This window comes from Scyliorhinus canicula, chromosome 15 (assembly GCF_902713615.1).
Source record: "Scyliorhinus canicula chromosome 15, sScyCan1.1, whole genome shotgun sequence".
Lineage (NCBI taxonomy): Eukaryota > Metazoa > Chordata > Chondrichthyes > Carcharhiniformes > Scyliorhinidae > Scyliorhinus > Scyliorhinus canicula.
In genome coordinates this window covers 140,608,315-140,629,827 of record NC_052160.1, presented here as the reverse complement: position 1 = coordinate 140,629,827, position 21,513 = coordinate 140,608,315, and the positions used below count along the sequence as shown (strand labels likewise).

The window sequence follows — 21,513 nt, the reverse complement described above, 5'->3', positions numbered from 1 at the left end:
TATGCCCTTATAGGAAACTGGGGGCATCGCTCCTGTAATTCCATTATGGCCATTATCATTGCCATAAGCGTTTTAATGAATAGATTTTTAAAACTCATCTTAGCTTAATGCACTGAATTTCTGTTCTCCCCTTATTATTTTTTGAAAAAAATCCTGTGACAGTAGTTGAGTACGAGGGCAGCACGGTGGTGCAGTGGTTGGCACGGCTGCCTCACAGCGCCAAGGTCCCAGATTCGATCCCGGCTCTGGGTCACTGTCCGTGTGGAGTTTGCACATTCTCCCCGTGTTTGTGTGGGTTTCACCCCCACAACCCGAAGATGAATTGGCCATGCTGAATTGCCCCTTAATTGGAAAAAATGGATTATGTACTTGCCCAATGATTTAACTTTGTTTTACCATGTTCCCTTTTTTAAAGAATGTCATGTTTTCCACTGTCCAAACTTCTCGTGCCAAATTGTGGAAAATCAGTCAGAGTCTCTGCATTTCTTGAGGATCTTCGATTTGTAAACAAGCACGTCCCAGTGATTTTTCTACCTTAAGTTCGAGTAATATCTTTTGTACCAGTTCCTTGAATAATGACTTCCCTTTTGGTTAAACAATAACCATTCTTAATGGCCCTGCAGCCGCCTCTAGTGCATAGCATTGATGAGGCCATTGTTAGATTATTGTGAGTGGCTTTGGGTGCCTCCTATAGAAAGGACATTGCAATCCTAGAGGCTGTATAGTGTAGATTTGGCAGGGTAATAATGCAGGGATGAGAGCCGTATGCTTGTGGTGGGGGTGGGTGGGGGGGGGGGGGGGGGGGGGGGGGGGGGGGTGGCGGCGGCGACGACATGAAGTATTGGGACTGATCTTTACTGGAGAATGTAAAGAGAATATTTAAAACAGATTTTTAAAGTTGTGAAGGGTTTTAGTATGGTGAATGGAAAACCGCCAAAAAACAGTCGAGGAGTGTGATTGAGAAACGTCTTTATTAAGAGGACTGCATGAGCACTGAACGCTTTTCCACATCAAATGGTTTAGTCAGAGACCATTGTTTAAGGGTAGAGTGGAAAAATATTTGAAAGAGATAAAGGTGCAGGATTCCGGGGCGATTGCAAGGAATTGGAATTGATTATAGATTTAACTCTCAATGATCCAGCACAGAGTGTCTGCTGGCTGCATCCTGTGCTATAAACTTTCTTTCTTCTGCGGTAATTCTTTAATCCTAATATCCACCTCATCTGTAAAAAATGGGGCTAAATACACATTTTGTATATCTGTCATTCCCTTAATCTCTACTCCTTTTCACCATTGTACCAAAACCTTGACTATCCACTCACTAGGAATGCATCTTCATAATTCTTGATTGCTTTTTTTTAAAAAAAACAATTTTTAATTTCCTCTTTTTTTAAATCTGCCCTGTAAGATCAATGTTTTTCTGGTTTCAAAATCTCTTCTAATTCCCCTATACCACCCCAGTCTTTGTGCTTCTATTTTTCCGTACTGGATACGCTTGATTTTTAACCTATTCCTTCCACTGTTTAAATATTTTCTACTTTTCAGTGCAGTTCGATTTGCCTCTATTTCCTTCTATTTAAACTGGACAATGTCCTTTTTGATTTCACTATTTTTCCAGTCAAGAAGCCTTGCCTTCAAATCTTTTTGTTGTCTATTCTTACACTGCATGTAACTATGCACGGTGATCACTCTTTCACAATAATTCCCTCCCTTCCCCATATGTTTTGTTTTTCCGACTATAAGAAATCTATTAAACTTGCAGTTTTTTTGCATACCTTATTTTCATGTCCTGTATCTTCAGGGGTTAACCAACATCAAACTTAATGTCTTAAATGTATTAATGCAGTTGTCCTCTTGAGAATGTTGCAATCCTTTGTCAAAAGCTTGTAACCCTTTATTAACTGGATGAGAGAGCAGGAAAAGCAGCTTGATGTGTCACTCCTGATCTGGTGGCTTGAAGCTGCAAGGAAAATTATTTTTCTTTTCTTTAATGAACAGTGGTGTGTTTGGCAAAGGTAACGAGTTCAATTTGGGGCATTTACAGGGCTTGGACTTTATCGAAGTGAAAATGTTCTAATTTGATGTTTTACAGCTTGCTGTAAAGTTCCAATGGCTGAAGTTTTTTTTTGTCTTTCTCTACAGATTAAAGCATTACAGCAGGTCAAGGATACTACAACCAGAATATTTCTGAGCTTTTTAAAGCCATGGATAGGTGTAAGCATGTAGGACGTCTCCGACTCGCCCAAAATCACTCTATATTGAATCCCCAGAAGTGGCATTGCATGGACTGCAACACCACTGAGTCTGTTTGGGCCTGTCTTAAATGCTCCCATGTGGCTTGTGGCCGCTACATAGAGGAGCATGCACTCAAACACTTTGAGGAAACTAGGCATCCTTTGGCTATGGAGGTCAATGAACTTTATGTCTTTTGCTATCTTTGTGATGACTACGTGTTGAATGACAATGCTACGGGGGATTTAAAACTGTTGAGAAGCACTTTAAGTGCAATAAAGAACCAAAAGTACAGTCCGATGGCACGCAATGGCAGGGCATTGCGGTCAATGGCTTGCGGGGAATCTCCTTGTTCGTTTCAGAAGAACAAAAAAGGGCAGACTCATAGTACAGAGCAGATGTTCACTGCTCTTTGGCACAGGCGCCAGTCTTTGCTCACAAAAGCAATGCGCATTTGGTTTGAACAAACGACCAGTGGTAAACGTAGAATGGAAGAAAAACGGTTACAGGAGGAAATGGACAGACGAAAGGAGGAAGCAAGGAAGCGCCGGCAGGAGCTAAAGCGCAAGTTCATGGAAGAGCTCGCCAACGCTCCACCTAGGAAAAGTTCTAGGATTTTATTTCAAATCCAGAAGGAGGACCACAGCTCGAGAAAGTGCAGAAAACCAACTGGACGAAAGGTGCTACAAACTTCCCCTACCTCAAAACGACAAAGGAACAAAATGAAGCGGAACTATGCTGCCAAGCGTAAGCCAGTGGTAACACCTGGTGTTACGGGTTTAAGAAACCTTGGTAATACCTGCTACATGAACTCCATCCTGCAAGTACTCAGTCACTTGCAGAAGTTCAGAGAGTGTTTCTTAACCCTTGATCTCTGTGAGACTGAAGAACTATTGGCAAGGACCACAAATGGGAAAACGAGATTGTCTAACAAGGTCACGCTGGGGATTGGTCCTGCGTCTTGCATAACAGGAAGAAATGATCATGTGGGAACTTCAGGGAGATACAGCATGCCAGCTGGTTTGAATGGAGGTGCCTCTCTGGCCAGGAACCTGGAACTTATTCAACCCAAGGAGCCTAGCTCAAAGCACATCTCTCTTTGCCATGAACTTCACACGCTCTTTCGAGTAATGTGGTCTGGGAAATGGGCTCTGGTGTCCCCGTTTGCTATGTTGCACTCTGTATGGAGCTTGATCCCGGCGTTCCGGGGCTATGGTCAGCAAGATGCTCAGGAATTTCTGTGTGAATTACTGGACAAAGTGCAGCAGGAGCTGGAATCGGAAGGCACAAAGCACAGGATCCTTATTCCTTTTCCTCAGAGGAAGCTCACCAAACAGGTTCTCAAGGTGGTGAACACCATCTTTCACGGGCAGCTGCTCAGTCAGGTAAAAGAAAATGACAGTGTGTGTGCAGTCCTATTTTAATTTAATTCTTCAATCCTGATCTGATCTTGTCAAGATGAAAGATGACAACGCTACTGAATGGAATACTTTCCACTTTGTAGCCAGTGACAGCACTCTTCTATCAGTTATCACATGCATGAGATGTAGCAGTAAAGTTGCCTGTGCTCAGTATAAAAGTTAAAGCCGTGTCCTTTTGGCATTGCCATCCGTCACTTTTTTTTTAATGAAAACTGAAAAGGTTGCTTTTTAACTTGAGAACTTGATCCCCCTTTTCATTTCCAACCTGGTTAACATTTGTTAGAGATCAGTTTTTTCAGCAATACCAGTGAGAGTACATCCAAGTTCTAACCTTGGGTTTTAACTTTTCAATTATAAGCTCGCTGCTGTCCAGAAGGTGCTGTTTGTTACTGCAGTGCAATTCCCTGGGTGCCTCTAACCATCTGTTACCGTGCCCAAGTGACCATTCTTAACATATGTGTCTTGATAATGAGCCTTGGCAAGCTATTTGACTCTGGAAAGCATCAGAGCCCAACCTTGTTTCTCGCCCCTCCATACACTCACCCACTTACAGGCATCACCGACTGGGTAAAAACCTGGAGTGAAACTCCTGGTGATTTTTTTTTTTTTGCAAGTGATCTTCTACGTTGCCTCCCCCACATTCATGTTGTCACTGAAGTAGAGCACACTGTTGATGGGGAACCCTTTTCACACAAGGAGAGGCTGAAAAATGATCTGTCGGTTATGATTTATATCCCACAAGTTGCTAGAAATAATTTGTTACGAGTTCATCGTGAGCCTCACAAGTTTGAAATAGCTTACTTTCCAGGACTTACCTCTTTGTAGAACAAGGGGAGGATTCAAGAATTTGGTCTTTGAGTAACGGAGCATTATTTCTGCTCTTCCACGCACCACTACACTGGCCCCGAAGCTTCCCTGTACGTTAAAGGGGGTATATTTATAATATGGGGCAGCCAAGTTATAATGAAGACTATATCCCGGCTTGGGTCTCTGTGTGGAGTCTGCACGTTCTCCACGTGCCTGCGTGGGTTTCCTCCGGGTGTTCCGGTTTCCTCCCACAAGTCCCGAAAGATGTGCTTGTTGGGTGAATAGGACATTCTGAATTCTCCCTCGGTGTACCCGAACAGGCGCCGGAGTGTGGCGACTAGGGGATTTTCACAGCAACCTCATTGCAGTGTTAATGTAAGCCTACTTGTGACACCAATAAAGATTATTGTTAATGGTTAGTACTGCTGCCTCACGGCGCCAAGGACCGGAGTTCGACCACAGCCCCGGGTCACTCTTTGTGTGGCGTTTGCACATTCTCCCTGTGCTCCTTAATGGAGGAAAAAAGGAATTGGGTACTCTAAATTTATTTTTAAGCAGAATCTCCCCAGATGATGATGATCACGTGAGAGTTTACAAATTCCACTCTCAAAACACACTTTACAACCTTGTAATAATGCTTTCCTTTAGCAGTTTTAATTCCGAAATCCAGTCCATGTTTTACAAAACACCCTTTTAAACAAAGCTTCCATTCCACTTTTATCAGTGAATCCTGTCCAGGATTTTACACCACCCCTCTAGGATTTCTTTGTCTTGACTGCAGTGCAAACTGCTTACAATTGCTTTAACTCGCCATTGAACATGGAATTCCTCCAGTGCAGAAGCAGGCCATTCGGCCCATCAAATCTGCACTGACCTGTGGAAAGAGCACCCTACCTAGGCCCACTCCTCCACCCTATCCCCATAACCCACCTAACCTGCATATCTTTGCACACCAAGGGGGCAGTTTTAGCATGGCCAATTCATCTAACCAGCACATCTTTGAACTGGGGAAGGAAACTGGAGCACTCTGAGGAAACCCACGCAGACACGGGGAGAAAATGCAACTCCACTCACACAGTAACCCAAGGCTAGAATTGAACCCGGGTCCCTGACGCTGTGAGGCAGCAGTGCTAACCACTGTGTCACCGTGCCACCCAGATTCCCAGACTGTGTTAAAATGACACCAAACATTACTTCTACCTCTGAAGTCTGCTGTTCCGCTTTAAATCGGGGCAGCATGGGAGCACAGTGGTTAGCACAGTTGCTTCACAGCTCCATGGTCCCAGGTTCGATTCCTGGCTTGGGTCATTGTCTGTGCGGAGTCTGCACGTTCTCCCCGTATCTGCGTGGGTTTCCTCCGGGTACTCCGGTTTCCTCCCACAGTCTAAAGATGTGCAGTAGGTGGATTCGCTATGATAAATTGCCCTTAGTATCCAAAAAGGTTAGGTGGGGTTACGGTGGTAACGGGAATAGGGTGGAGGCGTGGGGCCTCTTTCCAAGGGCTGCTGCAGACTCGATGGGTCGAATGGCCTCCTGTCCTGTAAATTCTATGATACTTCTATGAAATCTAGCTACTTCAATTGTCTCTCACTCAAAACACATTGTATACTCTTGAATTCTTCTGAACAATACCTCGGTCTCTGTTCCCATACCTTCAGGTGACTTAAATGTTCTTTCAGTCCTAATTTCCTGGTTATCTGGATTGTATCTTGTTCGTTAGGAAGCTTGGATCCTTGTAACTCCCTTGTCCTGTCCAACTTCTGGTGTAGTTGAGAGCTTTCGCTTCCCAGTGTCCTATCTCCATCCGCCCTGGCTCCAAGTTAAAACTAATAACAAAGGGAAGCCCTTCTCTTTGTAAAGTGCCCTCCTGTTGCTAAGCACAGATTTACTTCTATTTACTCTTCACGCCATAGCCCTCCCTAAGCACAATAATGACACAGTTGGGACTGAACCAACCCCCACATACAAACACCAGCGTTCAGTATGAATCTAACCATTGGTTTTACCCTTCCAGGCACAGAAACATTAAATTAAACCACTTAAAACTATACCTTATTTCCAATGTTTACCAATGCAAATATAAGTCCCTTAAAACTACCTTTGTTTTCCTAACAGTATTTACAGAAGGATCTAGGGGAGGTGTGCACCCATGTTTATGTCCTATCTCCCTCTCTTTCGAATTGCTTTGACGCATTTTATTTGCCTCATCATGCTTATTTTATAATGGCTCTATCCAGCTGCTCTTTTAAATTCCCATGGTATTAGCTAGACTACCTTTAGGTCAGCTCATTTACATTGCAGTAGACATTAGGGCAGCGAGCAAAGTGAAACCCCAGCAGTGTTAAATCTGAACATGTGTAAGTCTGATGATTCGGGTCAAGCCATTGTGCACTTAGGGCGCCTCATACCTTATTTATATTAACAGCTTTCAGAAGCAGTCCTGTACTATGAACACCAGCACCTATGACTCCAGAGACACACAACTCCACCCCACAAGGTGGTTTCATTCCTGCCCCGAGGGGGCAAGGTAGGGGAACAAGAGTGGGCCAATCAGGAATTGCAACATTACATTCCTGACTGTTGAACAGCTGTACCACACACCGTTCCTGCATAAGCAGAGTTCCGACATTGCCGCCGGTGTCGTCAGGGTTGCTGCCATCTATAAACAGCATGAACTTGGAACAGAGGGAGACCTTCAGATTTAGAAATTGCTTCCACTGGAATATGTTCTGCAATATAATGAGGTTTCCTGTTGCTTAACTGGGTTTCCTGGTTTACATCAAAGGTATAATGTTGCAGGACCCACCAGCCGCCAGAAACCCACATTACCAGAGTTTTAAAGGTTTGAAAGATACTTGAGCTTAGTTGCTGGCTAACTTATTTGTTCTTGTTTATTTGAATCTGTGATGAGTACAGTAAAATTCTGCCTGTCGATAGAGATTGCACATTCCAGTGGATAAAGATGAGCAAATGTTTCTTATGGTGGATAAGTTTCCACGGAAATATCAGTATACATGACTGGCAGCAGCCCAATTAAATTGTGAAAAATAATCAGATGTGAATTTCATTGAACCAAGATCCAGATTTATACATGCATTTTAATTTGTGATTTCATCTAGACTTATAAAGAGCAAAGCATATGATTGCATAAAAAGTGACACCAGGAGCCATTTATGCAGCTTCAGGTTGTTTGATTCTCCCCATCGTTACTTTTGTTGCTAAGCTACTGCTCAAGGTACAAGAGTGTACCCCACAAGGCAGGCTAGATGCTGGTTATGGGGCACTCTTCATGTCCCAGCCAAGGTGGTGGCCACTCGCGGTTGTTTGTGGAACAGCTGAGCTGAGCCTGGTCCAACCCTGACATAGCCACGTTCACAGGGGCTGGTTTGGCACAGGACTAAATCGCTGGCTTGGAAAGCAGACCCAAGGCAGGCCAGCAGCGTGGGTTCAATTCCCGTACCAGCCTCCTCGAACAGGCGCCGGAATGTGGCGATTAGGGCTTTTCACAGTAACTTCATTTGAAGCCTACTTGTGACAATAAGCGATTTTCATTTTTTCATTTCATTTTTCATTTGCAACAGAAGGTCACAACAGCAGTTGGGAGCAGAAAGCCTGACATCGCCCCAGATAGGGAAACTTGGACTGCGGCCCCCTTCCTTAGGCTCCCTTTGCACTTCCTGGAAGCTGAGTCAGTAGCATTGGCGGAGACCCAGGACCGGGTTCCATCTGGGCTGCAGATGCTGCCTGTTGTAAAGTACTAAGACCAGCAATAATGGAGTAGAGAAAGTTGTCTACGTTTGGTTTTCTTTTGAAATTTATCAGTAAGTTGTGTGAAAATATGAACAGTATTGGATTTGAAAATGTTACTGAAGCTGTGTTTCGGTGCGTGTTCAAATTCCCCACGCACAAAACTTTCCTTTCTCTTCTGAACTAGTATTTTTCAAAATTTTTCTGTGTTGGCTCCTCCGTCAAATATTGACACACTCCCAAGGACCTCCTGTTCTAAGTTCAGTGTCATATACCCAGAGGAAATTGATGTGTTCATCGCAGAAAACATCCTTTATTTGTATAAAGAAATAACTTCAGCAAACAGCTTGGTCAGTACATACAGGGAAAAGGGAATGTCCATTTTTAAGATACTGTGTTCTTGCCACATTATATGTCCACATGAGACGCTCAGAAATTTAATGACCTTGCAAATCACATTTTGAACTGAAATCCTCTGAGAAACACTGAGCTGATTTATTTAGTGCCCTAAGCAACTCTCATATACCTCCTAGTGGCCGTCTACAGAACAGCGATGAAAGAAATGTATCATCAGATGTCCTGCTTTCCTTCGGCACCATCAAAATGGTGGATTCATTGGGAAATTAAAATCAAATGGAGGTTAAAAACTAGCTAATGTCTGAATTATGCACTGCTTCGGCCCCAGGAAAAGGCCATTCAGTCCATTGAAAGAGCTGTCTGCTTGGTCCTATTACTTGCGCTTTTCATAAACCCAGTACAGCTATTCTAGGGGGTAAATTTGGTGACAATACGGGGGCAGTTAGTGGCGGTACCAGGCTTTTAGATTCGTAACCAATTTGATTACAGACTTGCATATTGGGTCTCAATCTAATTAGGTAGGGCGTAACAAAACATGAAGGGCGCAGTAACAATATTCTAATTGAAGCTTCATGTCAGCTCTCTCCAGAAAGTACGGTATAACCATGTCGTCCTCTGTCGAATGTTTTCTGCCATTAATTTCAGCAGTGATACAGATGCCCAAAAAATAAAGCAAGGCATTTTGTCACCTAAATAATCCTATATAGTTAAAACTGCAACCACAGTTTAGAAAATGTTTAATCTGATTTCTGAAGGTCCAGCATACAAAACAACGTTGGTTTCCTCATTATCCAGAAGCTTTCAATCCTTTCTCAGATTCTCTTCATCCACACTGCACCTGTGCTCCATCAGATTGCTGCCCAGAACCTCCCCACACACAGCCTTCCTTCAGGGACTTCAGAACTAAAAGCGTTAATTACCAGATGGGTGGCGTAGACTAGATTGTATGCCCTTGAGTATAGGAGACCAAGGGCTGATGTAATTGAGGTGTTTATAATGATTAAAGGCTTTGATAGAGAGAAACCACTTCTTCCTGCGCACAGTCCAGAGCCTTAAAATTAATGCTAGGCTGTTCCGAGGCAATATTGGTCTCGGTCACAGAAGGCAGAGGGGAGCAGTGGAAGGGTGTTTTTCTGAATGGAAGGTTCTGACTAGTGGTGTTCAATGGGGATCTGTGCTGGGGCCTCTGTTGTTTGCAGTATACATAAACGATTTGGAGGAAAATGTAGCTGGTCTGATTAGTAAGTTCGCAGATGACACCAAGGTTGGTAGAGTAGCAGATAGTGTTGTGGAGTGCCAGAGGGTAGAGCAGGACATAGATAGGCTGGAGACTTGGGCAGAGAAATGTCAAATGGGAGTTTAATCCAGACAAATGTGAGGTAATGCATTTTGGTATGTCCAATATAGAGGGAAAATAGGGGCTGGTTTAGCACCGGGCTAAATAGCTGGCTTTTGAAGCAGGCCAGCAGCACGGTTCAATTTCCGTACCAGCCTCCCCGAACAGGCGCGGGAACGTGGCAACTTGGGGCTTTTCACAGTAACTTCATTTGAAGCCTACTTGTGACAATAATCGATTTTCATTTCATTTTTCAAATATACCATAAATGGCAAAACTCTTAGGAATGTAGAAAGTCAGAGAGATCTGGGTGTCCAGGTCCACAGATCTTTGAAAGTGGCAACACAAGTGGACAAGATAGTCAAGAAAGCATACGGAATGCTTGCCTTCATTGCACGGGCAATCGAGTATAAAAACTAGCAAGTCATGCTACAGTTGTATAGACCTTGGTAAAGCCGCACTTGGAATATTGCACACAGTTCTGCGCACAATATCGCCACACTACCAGAAGGAAGTGGAGGCTTTGGAGAGGGTGCAGAGGAGGTTTCCCAGGATATTGCCTGGCCTGGAGGGTGTTAACAATGCGGAGAGGCGGAACAGTACGGTAGCACTGTTACTTCACAGCTCCAGGGTCCCAGGTTCGATTCCTGGCTCTAGTCACTGTCTGTGTGGAGTCTGCACGTTCTCCCTGTGTCTGCGTGGGCTTCGGTTTCCTCCCACAAGTTCCGAAAGACGTGCTGTTAGGTAATTTGGACATTCTGAATTCTCCCTCTGTGTACCCGAACAGGCGCCGGAGTGTGGCGACTAGGGTAACTTTGTTGCAGTGTTAATGTAAGCCTACTTGTGACAATAAAGATTATTATTATAGACTCGGACTGTTTTCATCAGAACGATGGAGGTTGAGGGGTTACCTGATAGAGGTCTACAAGATTATGAGGGGCATGGATAGAGTGGATGGGCAGGCACCTTTTCCCAGGGTCGAGCGGTCAGTCACTAGAGGGTGTAGGTTTTAAGGTCCGTGGGGCAAAGTTTAGAGGAGCAGCTGTGCGAGATTTCTTTTTACACTGAGGGTGGAGAGTGCCTGGATCGTGCTGCCTGGAGAGATTGTGGAAGCAGATACATTAACCGCATTCAAAAGGCATCTCGACAAACACATGGAGAGCATGGGTATAGAGGGATATGGCACTAGGAAGTGCTGAGGGTTTTGGCCAAGGGTGGTATGGCCGGTACAGGCTCGGAGGGCCGAAAGGCCTGTTCCTTTGCTGTATTGTTCTTTGTACTTCATGCAGATTACGTTGGAAGTCTATAATTCTAAAACGTTGTTGAGGCTGCGGAGTCAATTTTTAAAAATAAATAAATTTAGAATATCCAATTATTTTTTCCAATTAAGGGGCAGTTTAGAGTGGCCAATCTACCTATCCTGAACATCTTTTGGATTGTGGGGGTGAAACCCACGCAGACACGGGGAGAATGTGCAAACTCCACACGGACAGTGACCCAGGGCCGGGATTCGAACCCGGGTCCTCAGTGCCATAGGCAGCAATGCTAACCACTGCACCACCGTGCTGCCCCTGCGGAGTCAATTTAAAGGTTCAAAATGAGATAGGAAGATTTTTGCTGAGCAAGAGTATCAAGGGTCATAGAACCGAAGTGAAGATGTAAAAGTTTTTAAGTTCATTTGTACCGTCTATCTGATCTGAATCACTTCCATGATGTCTTCCTATTCAGTGTTAAACTCCTGATAGCCAGTTGGTGAAGGATGAAAGCAGAGCCAATCATTACTCAGTTCATACTTATTCACAGAGTGAAACATTAAAAGTATACACCTCCTAGCTCAACCCTCACCCCTCCGTGTCAGTAAAAATCTCGTTCCATGTGCTTCCGTCACAACCCAATCAATGCTCTCCACCTGCACATAGTTAACCACAGTTGATGTGCAATTAACATCCAAATCCTTCCCCCAAAACCTTTTTAAAAAAATTTAGAGTGCCCAATTTTTTCCAATTAAGGGGCAATTTAGCAATCCACCTATCCTGCACATCTTTTGGGTTGTGGGGCTGAAACCCACGCAAACACGGGGAGAATGTGCAAACTCCACACAGACAGTGACCCAGGGCTGGGATTCGAACCCGGGTCCTCAGCACCGTAGCCAGCAATGCTAACCACTGTGCCACCGTGCTGCCCCTTCCCCCAAAACCTGAGCAATATTGAAACTCGTGTTGTCTGTTACAGTATCCAGTGTTTCATCTGTTTGTTCTGTTATTTTCCAGTTAAGTACACTACAGCTCTCAGACTCGCAACTATTTCACATGACACCTTTGCATTCAATACTATGTTTGAACTGAAACCACACATACAACAGCAGAAACAAAGTCACATTTCTTTACATCTAAAATTTAAAGTGGTCCAACATCTTTTACTCTGTGTAATTATGAAAGTTAGTTTGGCAGATAAAAGTTTTCCATCTCTTCAACCTGCCATGGTGGCAACTTAAAAACCTTTACATCTTCAGGGTTTTAGAAGGTACATTCAGCAAACCACCAACTTAAACTTAAGGCATTGCAAAAATGTTATACCTTTTAAGCTGTTCAGTGTCACCATTTAACTCCAGTCCAGTCCTTCACGTATCAAATGAATAGTTACATGAAGAATTCCCGGTGAAATTTAGTGCAAAGAAGTGTGAAGTAAAGCATTTTGGTAGGAAGAAGGAGAGGTAATACAAAATAAATGATTCAATTCTAAAAGGAGTGCAGGAACAGAGAGGCCTCTGGGGATATGTGCATAAATCACTGAAGGGCTGGCCAGTTTCAGAAACTCGTTAAAAAGACATATGGTATCCTGGGCTTTATAAATAGAGGCATAGAGTGCACAAGAAAGGAGGTTATTATGAAATAAAACCACCAAATACTGGAAATATTCAGCAGGTCTGGCACCATCTGTGGAGAGAGAAACGGAGTTAATGTTTCATGTCTGTGTTCTTTCATCAGACCTTGCAAAGTTGTGATGAACTTTTATGAAACACCGGTTTGGCCTCCTTTTTGGAGTATCATATCTAATTCTGGTCACTGCACTTTAGAAGTGCTTCCAGGGATGAGGGACTTGCATGGATAGATTTGAGAAGCTGGGGTTGTCTGCCTTAAGGGAAGACTGAGAGGAGATTCAATAGAAGTATTTGAAATCACGAACGCTAAGGACAGAGTCGATAGAGAGTACCTGTTCCTGTTGGCAGAAGGGTTGAGAACCAGAGGAGACAAATTGAAGGTGGTTGGCAAAAGAGCAAACAGCGATATGGAGGGGAACAGTTTTATGCTGCGAGTGATTAGCATCTGAAATGCACTGCTAGGATTGCGGTGGAGGCATGTTCAATTGTGGCCTTCAAAAGGGAATTTGATAAGCACCTGAAAAGAGAACATATGCGGCCTACAAGGAACGGATGGGGCAGTGTGACTGGTTACATTGCTCTTGCAGATAGCTGGCACGGCCACAACGGACCATATGACCCTCTGTGCTGCAGCCATTCTCTAACAGCATTGCTCCTCCTGCCCCTGACATGCTTTCTCAGATCTTGACCAACCAACATATTACAACTGACTCCAGCCAACTTATTGCAGAGAAAGGTTTTTAAGGTGTCAGCCTTCACAAAAGGCCATCAGCTGAGATTCAATTGAGGCAACAAAAAAAAAAAATCATCTCTTGTACCTTGGGACCGGAATGATGGCTCCAAAATTTGCCATCTGCAGATGTTCTACATACCAACACCAAGGTTACCCATTGCTGCTTAGCAATCTGGGATGTGCCGGGCAGTCAAAAAACACATTGTGCATGAGCAGAGCTCTCTTTAAGGTTAATGGTTAAGCAGCAATCCCAAAGGGACCGTGCATACAAGAAATGAGCCTGGCAAAGCATGGGGAAACTTGAGGGAATGGTGATCAGGACATATCTGAGGACGGGTACACATTTGGGTCATAAAGGGAACAGACACTTCCACTGGCATTGTCATTGCACCACTGTTAGAAAATTCAAATAAGAATTTGAATTTTTAGTTTAACAAAATAGGTCTGGTTGACTATATTTTTTCCAATCCATCAATCCCCTCAATTAATCAAACCTCTTTTGTTTTTTTCAGTGATGGCCTTAAATTAATGCCATCTAGTTACTGGCTTATCAAGCAAGGGAAACCCCCACCCAGTTTACTTTCTCTAAGCCCGACATAATTTTTCCTTAAGCTTTTCCCCAATGGTGGAAAGTGCTGCAGTCTTTCTAGTTTATTCCCAGCCCTCCTTATATCTTTTTGAATTTCTTATGCAGCTCCGCTAAAGTAGAATCCCCAAACTGCAGACAATATTGGTATAATCAGTTATTTGTTCAGCTTTGACGTTAACTCTTGGTTTTCCCATTCTGTGATCCTACTGCTAAAACGTCCAAAGCTTAATCAACTTATCCTCCCACTTTTGAAGATTTGTGTGTTTGAATCCTCCTTTTCAGACATGTAACAACCAATTCTATTGTTGCTCAGGGCAGCATGTTGGCACAATGGTTAGCTCTGCTGCCTCACGGTGCCGAGGACCCAGGTTCGATCCCGGCTCTGGGTCACTGTCCATGTGGAGTTGGCACATTCTCCCCGTGTCTGCGTGGGTTTCTCCCCCACAACCCAAAGATGTGCAGGGCAGGTGGATTGAACATGCTAAATTGCCCCTTAATTGGAAAAAATGAATTGGGTACTCTAAATGTGTAAAAAAAATAATATTCTATTGTTTCTCTGCACAGCTGTATTCCTTGTATTATAGTAACATCACACAATGCTCTTATTCTGTATCTCTTTAACTGTCCATGTCTCCTCTGCAAACAGTTAAAAAAAATAAAATTTAGAGTACCCAATTATTTTTTTTCAATTAAGGGGCAATTTAGCATGGCCAATCCAACTCACCTGCACATCTTTGGGTTGTGGGGGTGAAACCCACACAGACACGGGGAGAATGTGCAAACTCCACACGGGCAGTGATCCAGAGCCGGGATCGAACCTGGGACCTCGGCGCCGTGAGGCAGCAGCGCTACCCACTGCGCCACCGTGCTGCACTTCTGCAAACATTTTTTTCAGAAATGTTCCTACTGTGCTTTTCTCAATTTAAAAAAATGCTATGATCATTTGGGAAATTGTTGTGCATGTTGAGTCTCCGAGACAAGGTGACTGCAGTATGTCAGTTGAATTGTATGCAGTATTGCTTGGTAGCAAAGTGTGATTTCCCCCCCCTCCCTCATCCAGTCAGTGAAATGAGCTTCACCGATGGTTGAGTTGACGAAGGCACTGAGCCACAGATGTTCCTTCTCAATTTTTAAAAATATAAATTTAGAGTACCCAATTCTTTTTTTCCAATTAAGGGGCAATTTGATATGCGGAGCAGGCATCTGCACCACCACCTCCCACTGGCCCAGGACCCCGGGAGGAGCCTGAGGAGATCCTGCCTGTCGGTTAGTGGGCCCGTGTCGCCCGCTGCCCTCAGTGTGGTGGAGGATTCAGGCCCGGAGGGCGACTGCCCGAATGCTGTCCGCTGCCCAGTGTCGGGAGCGGAGGGTGCACGTGAGGCTCTCTGCAGTGGGGTCCAGGGCTCACTCGTGCCTGACACTGTGCTGCCCCTCACCCCCTCTGGGAATCTGGCACATCTTAATTGAAGGTTCTTTTGTTTTTCTGCCTCTGTAAATAGTTCAGGCAGTGTCCTATTGGGTCCCCCTCCACCAACACCCCGACTCCCTCCCTCCCTACAACCCCCCCCCCCCCCCCCCCCCCCCCCCCGCCTTCCTTTCCCTTCTGTTGGTACTGAGGCGAGGGTATCTGGTCTCTCCAGCTCAAAGTTTAGTGCTTTTACCATTTGTTTTTTGTAGAAATGTGTTGTGAACTGTTTTAATAATCAGAGTATCCACTCCCCCCTTCCCATACATTGGCACTGAGGGGAGGGTACCCTGTTTCTCCAACATAAAATTAGTGTTTGGCCTTGTATATATTTTTTACAGTTTTAGTAAAAATATATGGCTAATCCCCTATCCTGCATATCTTTTTGGTTTGGGGCAGCAGGGTAGCATGGTGGTTAGCATAAATGCTTCACAGCTCCAGGTTCGATTCCCGGCTGGGTCACTGTCTGTGTGGAGTCTGCACGTCCTCCCCCTGTGTGCGTGGGTTTCCTCCGGGTGCTCCGGTTTCCTCCCACAGTCCAAAGATGTGTGGGTTAGGTGAATTGGCCATGCTAAATTGCCCGTAGTGTCCTAATGAAAGTAAGGTTAAGGGGGGTGTTGTTGGGTTACAGGTATAGGGTGGATACGTGGGTTTGAGTAGGGTGATCATGGCTCGGCACAACATTGAGGGCCGAAGGGCCTGTTCTGTGCTGTACTGTTCTATGTTCTATGTTGTGAGGTTGAGACCCACGCAGACATGGGGAGAATGTGCAAACCCCACACAGACAGTGACCAGGCGTCTGGATCAACCCCGGGTCCTTGGCGCCATGAGGCAGCAGTGCTAACCACTGTGCCGCCCTCCTAGTCAATTTTTAAAGAAAAACATTTTTGTTTTTTGTCTGGCTCGAGGGGCCAGATGGCCTACTCCTGCTCCTAGTTCTTATGTTCTTATGTGAAGACATTTGCAATATATACCATAACAAAGAAGTATAAAAGGCAAATACGGCAACAGGAAACAAACTCCTCCCTCGCTGCAGGCCCCCAACAAACAGACCCCACCCCCCCCCACAACCCACTGCTACCCGTCCCCCCTTTTCCAGCTTTTCACCCCACCCAAACAAAAAATGAGGTGAAACCCCCCCTCCCCAATCCCCCGCTGACGACTGGTGAGCAATCTTCACCTCAAGGTTGACCACTCCTCCATGCCTCGAATGGCGAACTTGATCCTTTCCAAATGCAGGAACTTTTGTCAATTCACTCACCCATACCCCTGCCTTCGTCGGCTCCAAGTCCAGCCAGCTCAACAAAATCCGTCTCCGGGCTATCAAGGAGGCAAAGGCCAACACGTGGGCCTCACTCCCCAGCTGCACTCCCGGATCTCCGACACTCCAAATATCACCCGCCTATACCCCAAAATCTTTGAGATTACGTCCGAAAACCCTTTCCAAAACCCCTCCACCTCGGCTACGCCCAAAACATATCACATGATTCGCTGGGCCCCCTGCAAACTGCCCGCACCTATCCTTCACCCCATAAAAGAACCAACTCATCCCGAACACTGTCATGTGGGCCCTGTGCACCACGTTAAATTGGATACGGCCTAGCCTTGCTCACAGCCAAGACATATTCTCCCTCGGCAGAGCTTCACTCTGTACTTCAGCCCCCAATGCTCCACCCAACTGCTCCTCCCACTTGATGCTGACCTCCTCCACGCGAGCACGCTGCCTCTTCATCAACTCCCCAAAATCGTCCACAATCCTGCCCTCCACAATTTCATCCTCAGACAGAAGCTGATCCTGCAGTACCGGGGCAGAAGCATCGGAAACAACAGAACCTCCTTCCACCTTGGCCACAGAAAAATACTTTTCACTGTACTTCAGAACATGTGACAATAAATGTCAATCAATCAATGAAGTCCCGAACTTGCAGATAACTGAACCCGTTCTCCTTCTGGTAACTGGTACGTCCCCTCCAGCTCCTCAAGGCCTGGAAACTGCCCCACAACAACAAATCCCTAAAATATTCTAACCCCACCTGCCGCCACTCCCGAAACCTCACATCCGTCCCCGCTGGGGCAGACCTTGGGTTATTGCAAATCGATGCCCACAGAGACTTGCCTTCCAATCCAAAGTACTGCCGAATCTGGTTCCAATTCCTCTGCTGATACCACCACCGAACTTGTGGAGTACCTGACAGCCAAGAACGGAAGGGGCGCCAACAACAGTGTCCGCAGGCTGGTTCCTTTACACGAGGCCGCCTCCATCCACCCTCAAACCAACCGCTCCTCCACCGCCCATTTCCGAACCATTGTCAGATTCACTGCCCAGTAGTAGTTCGACAAGTGCAGCAATGCTAGCCCGTGCCCCACCTGTTCCCCATCGTTCCCTCTCTAAAAACAGAGGTTCCCAGTCTATGATAGCTTAGCTGGTAGTTTGGATAGAACAATGGAGGATCCAACTGTGCTCGAGTTTTTTTTCTCCCCAGGCGCTTGATGCGGGAGAAAATTAATTAAGGTTTCTGCTGATCGTCACTGTCCGGTGATCACTGTTTGCAAGGTGCCCCCAGGAAAAAGCACCCAGACTTCTGCCCCTTGACTGTTATTCACTGCCACTTTCAGGAAGTGAGTGCCGATGGAGGTGTTGGAATTGTTTTTTTCTTGTATTATAACAGCAATGGAAACCTGCATTAATGTAGCACCTTTAACATTATTAAAAAGGGCGGTACAGTGGTTAGCACTGCTGCCTACGGCGCTGAGGACCCAGGTTCAATCCTGGCTCCGGGTCACTGTCTGTGTGAAGTTTACACTTTCTCCCCGTGTCTGCGTGGGTTTTGCCCCCACAACCCAAAGATGTGCAGGATAGGTGGATTGAACACTCTAAATTGCCCCTTAATTGGAAAAAAATAAATTGGGTATTCTAAATTTATTTTTAAAAAGTCCCAAGGTGCTTCAGGAGATCACTATCAATCAAAAGTTGACATTGCAGTTCTACAGTATCCCTCCAACCTCAACACTTTCATCCTATATGAAGAATGGCTGAAGTTGGATTTGCGGTACTGTATGTTAACCAGCAAACTGCAAAACTTTCGGGTGTGGAGAGAAAATCCAGACACTTCTTTAAATTAAGGATGGTAAACGGATGGAGAGAGCGTCCTGTGGGGATACAAGCCTGGGGGCCCTGGTAACGGCGCCGTGGCCGCTCCCTCCCACGAGGTATACCACGAGTCCGGTGGTGGCGGCTACCCTCAAGATTTGGGGGCAGTGGAGGCGACATAGGGGAGAAGTGGGGGGCTCGATGGAGGCTCCGTTAAGGGGGAACCATAGGTTCGTCCCGGGGAACATGGATGGGGGATGGTATAGAGCGGGCATTAGACAGCTGAAGGACCTGTTTATCGACGGAAGGTTTGCGAGCCTGGGGGAGTTGGAAGAGAAATTTGGGCTCCCGCCGGGAAATATGTTTAGATATCTGCAGGTAAAGGCATTTGCTAGACGGCAGGTGGAGGGATTCCCTGCGCTCCCCGCGAAGGGGGTGAGTGACAGGGTGCTCTCGGGGGTCTGGGTCGGGGAGGGGAAGATATCCGATATCTACAAGCTTATGCAGGAGAAGGAAGAGGCGTCAGTAGAGGAGCTGAAAACGAAGTGGGAGGGGGAACTGGGGGAACAGATCGAAGACGGGACATGGGCTGATGCCCTGGAGAGGGTAAATTCTTCCTCCTCGTGTGCGCGGCTTAGCCTCATCCAATTCAAGGTGCTGCATAGGGCCCACATGACTGGGACGAGGATGAATAGGTTCTTTGGGGGTGAAGATAGGTGTGCCAGGTGCTCGGGGAGTCCAGCGAACCATGCCCATATGTTCTGGGCATGCCCGGCATTGGAGGAGTTCTGGAAGGGGGTGGCGAGGACGGTGTCAAGGGTGGTGGGATCCAGGGTCAAGCCAGGATGGGGACTCGCGATCTTTGGGGTTGGGGTAGAGCCGGGAGTGCAGGAGGCGAAAGAGGCCGGTGTGCTGGCCTTTGCGTCCCTAGTAGCCCGGCGAAGGATTTTGCTACAGTGGAAGGACGCGAGGCCCCCAAGCGTGGAGACCTGGATCAATGACATGGCGGGCTTTATTAAGCTTGAGAAGGTTAAATTCGCCCTGAGAGGATCGGTGCAAGGGTTCTTTAAACGGTGGCAACCTTTCCTCGACTTTCCTGGCTCAACGATAGGGTACTGGGACAGTAGCAGCAGCAACCCGGGGGGGGGGGGGGGCGTTGATTATGTTAGCTTATTTTATTTAAATTTGATTTATCTAATTTTAATTTATGGTTAAGTTCTCTTGTTTGGGGGGGGGGGGGTGGGGGAATGTGATACATGTGATGTTACGGTATGGGGGGAATTGTGGGTGTTATGGGGCTGTTAATTGCATATTACTGCTTTTTGCTATACTTTTTGTTATATTTTCTGCAAAAAATTCCAATAAAAAATTTTTAAAAATAAAAAAAATAAAAAAAAATTAAGGATGGTGACATATTTCCCAGTCAAAAAGAAAGATTAATGCGCGAGCCTGCCTGACCACTCCTGTGATAAGGGCACAGTCATTATATAGTATTTGTTAATATATTACTGGCACTGTCAAAGCGAGAGTGCAGTTAAGCTGCTTGATCAAACCAGGGCTCCATGCACTCACAGTCAGGCACACAAATCAGCCGGACATAAACAGGTGTTCTCTAACTGATCAAGTAATTTAGACAAGCAAACCAGTGTTGGATCAGCGCAGAATTCAAAATTTGATGTTGAGGTAGCCTCAGTTGTGTTGATACTTGGAATTATTTTGCACAAATTCATTGCCTTGGTGACCAAGTTAAGGGTGTGCGTCCGGACCACATTGATTCCTTGTTGACAGAGTTAGTTGATCCCTCTCGGAAGTGTACCAGGTGATGCAGGAGGTAGACGAGGCCTCGGTGGAGGAGCTGAAAGATAAATGGGAGGAGGAGCTGGGTGAGGACATTGAGGAGTGGACGTGGGCGGATGCCCTAGAAAGGGTGAACTCCTCCTCTTCGTGTGCGAGGCTTAGCCTCATACAGTTTAAGGTACTGCATAGGGCTCATATGACCGGGACAAGGATGAGGCGGTTTTTTGGGACCGAGGACAGGTATATTAGATGCTCAGGGAGACCAGCAAACCATGTCCACATGTTCTGGGCATGCCCAGTGCTGGGGGAATTTTGGAAGGGGGTCGCAAGGACGGTATCGAGGGTGGTAGGATCCAAGGTCAATCCAGGCTGGGGACTCGCAATATTTGGGGTTGCAGTGACGCCAGGAGTGCAGGAGGCGAAAGAGGCCGGTGTTCTGGCCTTTGCGTCCCTAGTAGCCCGGCGGAGGATTCTTCTTCAGTGGAAGGATGCGAGGCCCCCAAGCATGGAGGCCTGGGTCAACGATATGGCGGGGTTTATTAAATTGGAGAGGGTGAAATTTGCCCTAAGGGGGTCAGTGCAGGGGTTTTTCAGGAGATGGCAACCATTCCTAGATCTCCTGGCAGAACGGTAAAAACAAAAGGTCAGCAGCAGCAACCGGGGGGGCAGGGAAGGGGGTTGTCTCTTTGTTTTTGTTTTGGGTTGTATATCTGTTTTTTTGCCAACGACGGGCGTTAATTTATTGTTTCTCTTTTGTATTTACGGGGGGGGGGGGGGGGGGTCGGATTTTTTTTTCTTAGAATTTTCTGTTATTGTTTACTTTTTTGTGAAAATGTGAAAAGGTGGAGCAGGAGAAGTGATACAGTTGGCCACAATGCGCCTGAGAAAATCCTCTCAGATTTTTACCCCTCCATTGTTATTCGGTGCCACTTTGGGGAACTGCGTTGCATTGGACATCGAGGTTGGAATCAGGGTCTTTTTTTTAAAACCCCTGCAGTATAACAACACAAATGTGCATTTATGTTGCACCTGCAACTTAAAAAAAAAATTTGAGTAC

The 21,513-nt window shown here is 45.9% G+C and overlaps 1 protein-coding gene across 3 annotated transcripts in view; it reads left to right on the top strand.

The window, feature by feature from the left end:
- LOC119978430 (ubiquitin carboxyl-terminal hydrolase 49-like) overlaps window positions 1-21,513 on the top strand; it is a 48,954-nt gene that overhangs the window by 7,244 nt on the left and 20,197 nt on the right. For all 3 annotated transcript variants that reach the window (XM_038820065.1, XM_038820063.1, XM_038820064.1), the window contains one exon: window positions 2,143-3,617. In XM_038820065.1, coding sequence (XP_038675993.1) covers window positions 2,205-3,617 — 1,413 coding nt within the window. In that variant the 5' untranslated portion in view covers window positions 2,143-2,204. The remainder of the gene's footprint in view (window positions 1-2,142; window positions 3,618-21,513) is intronic.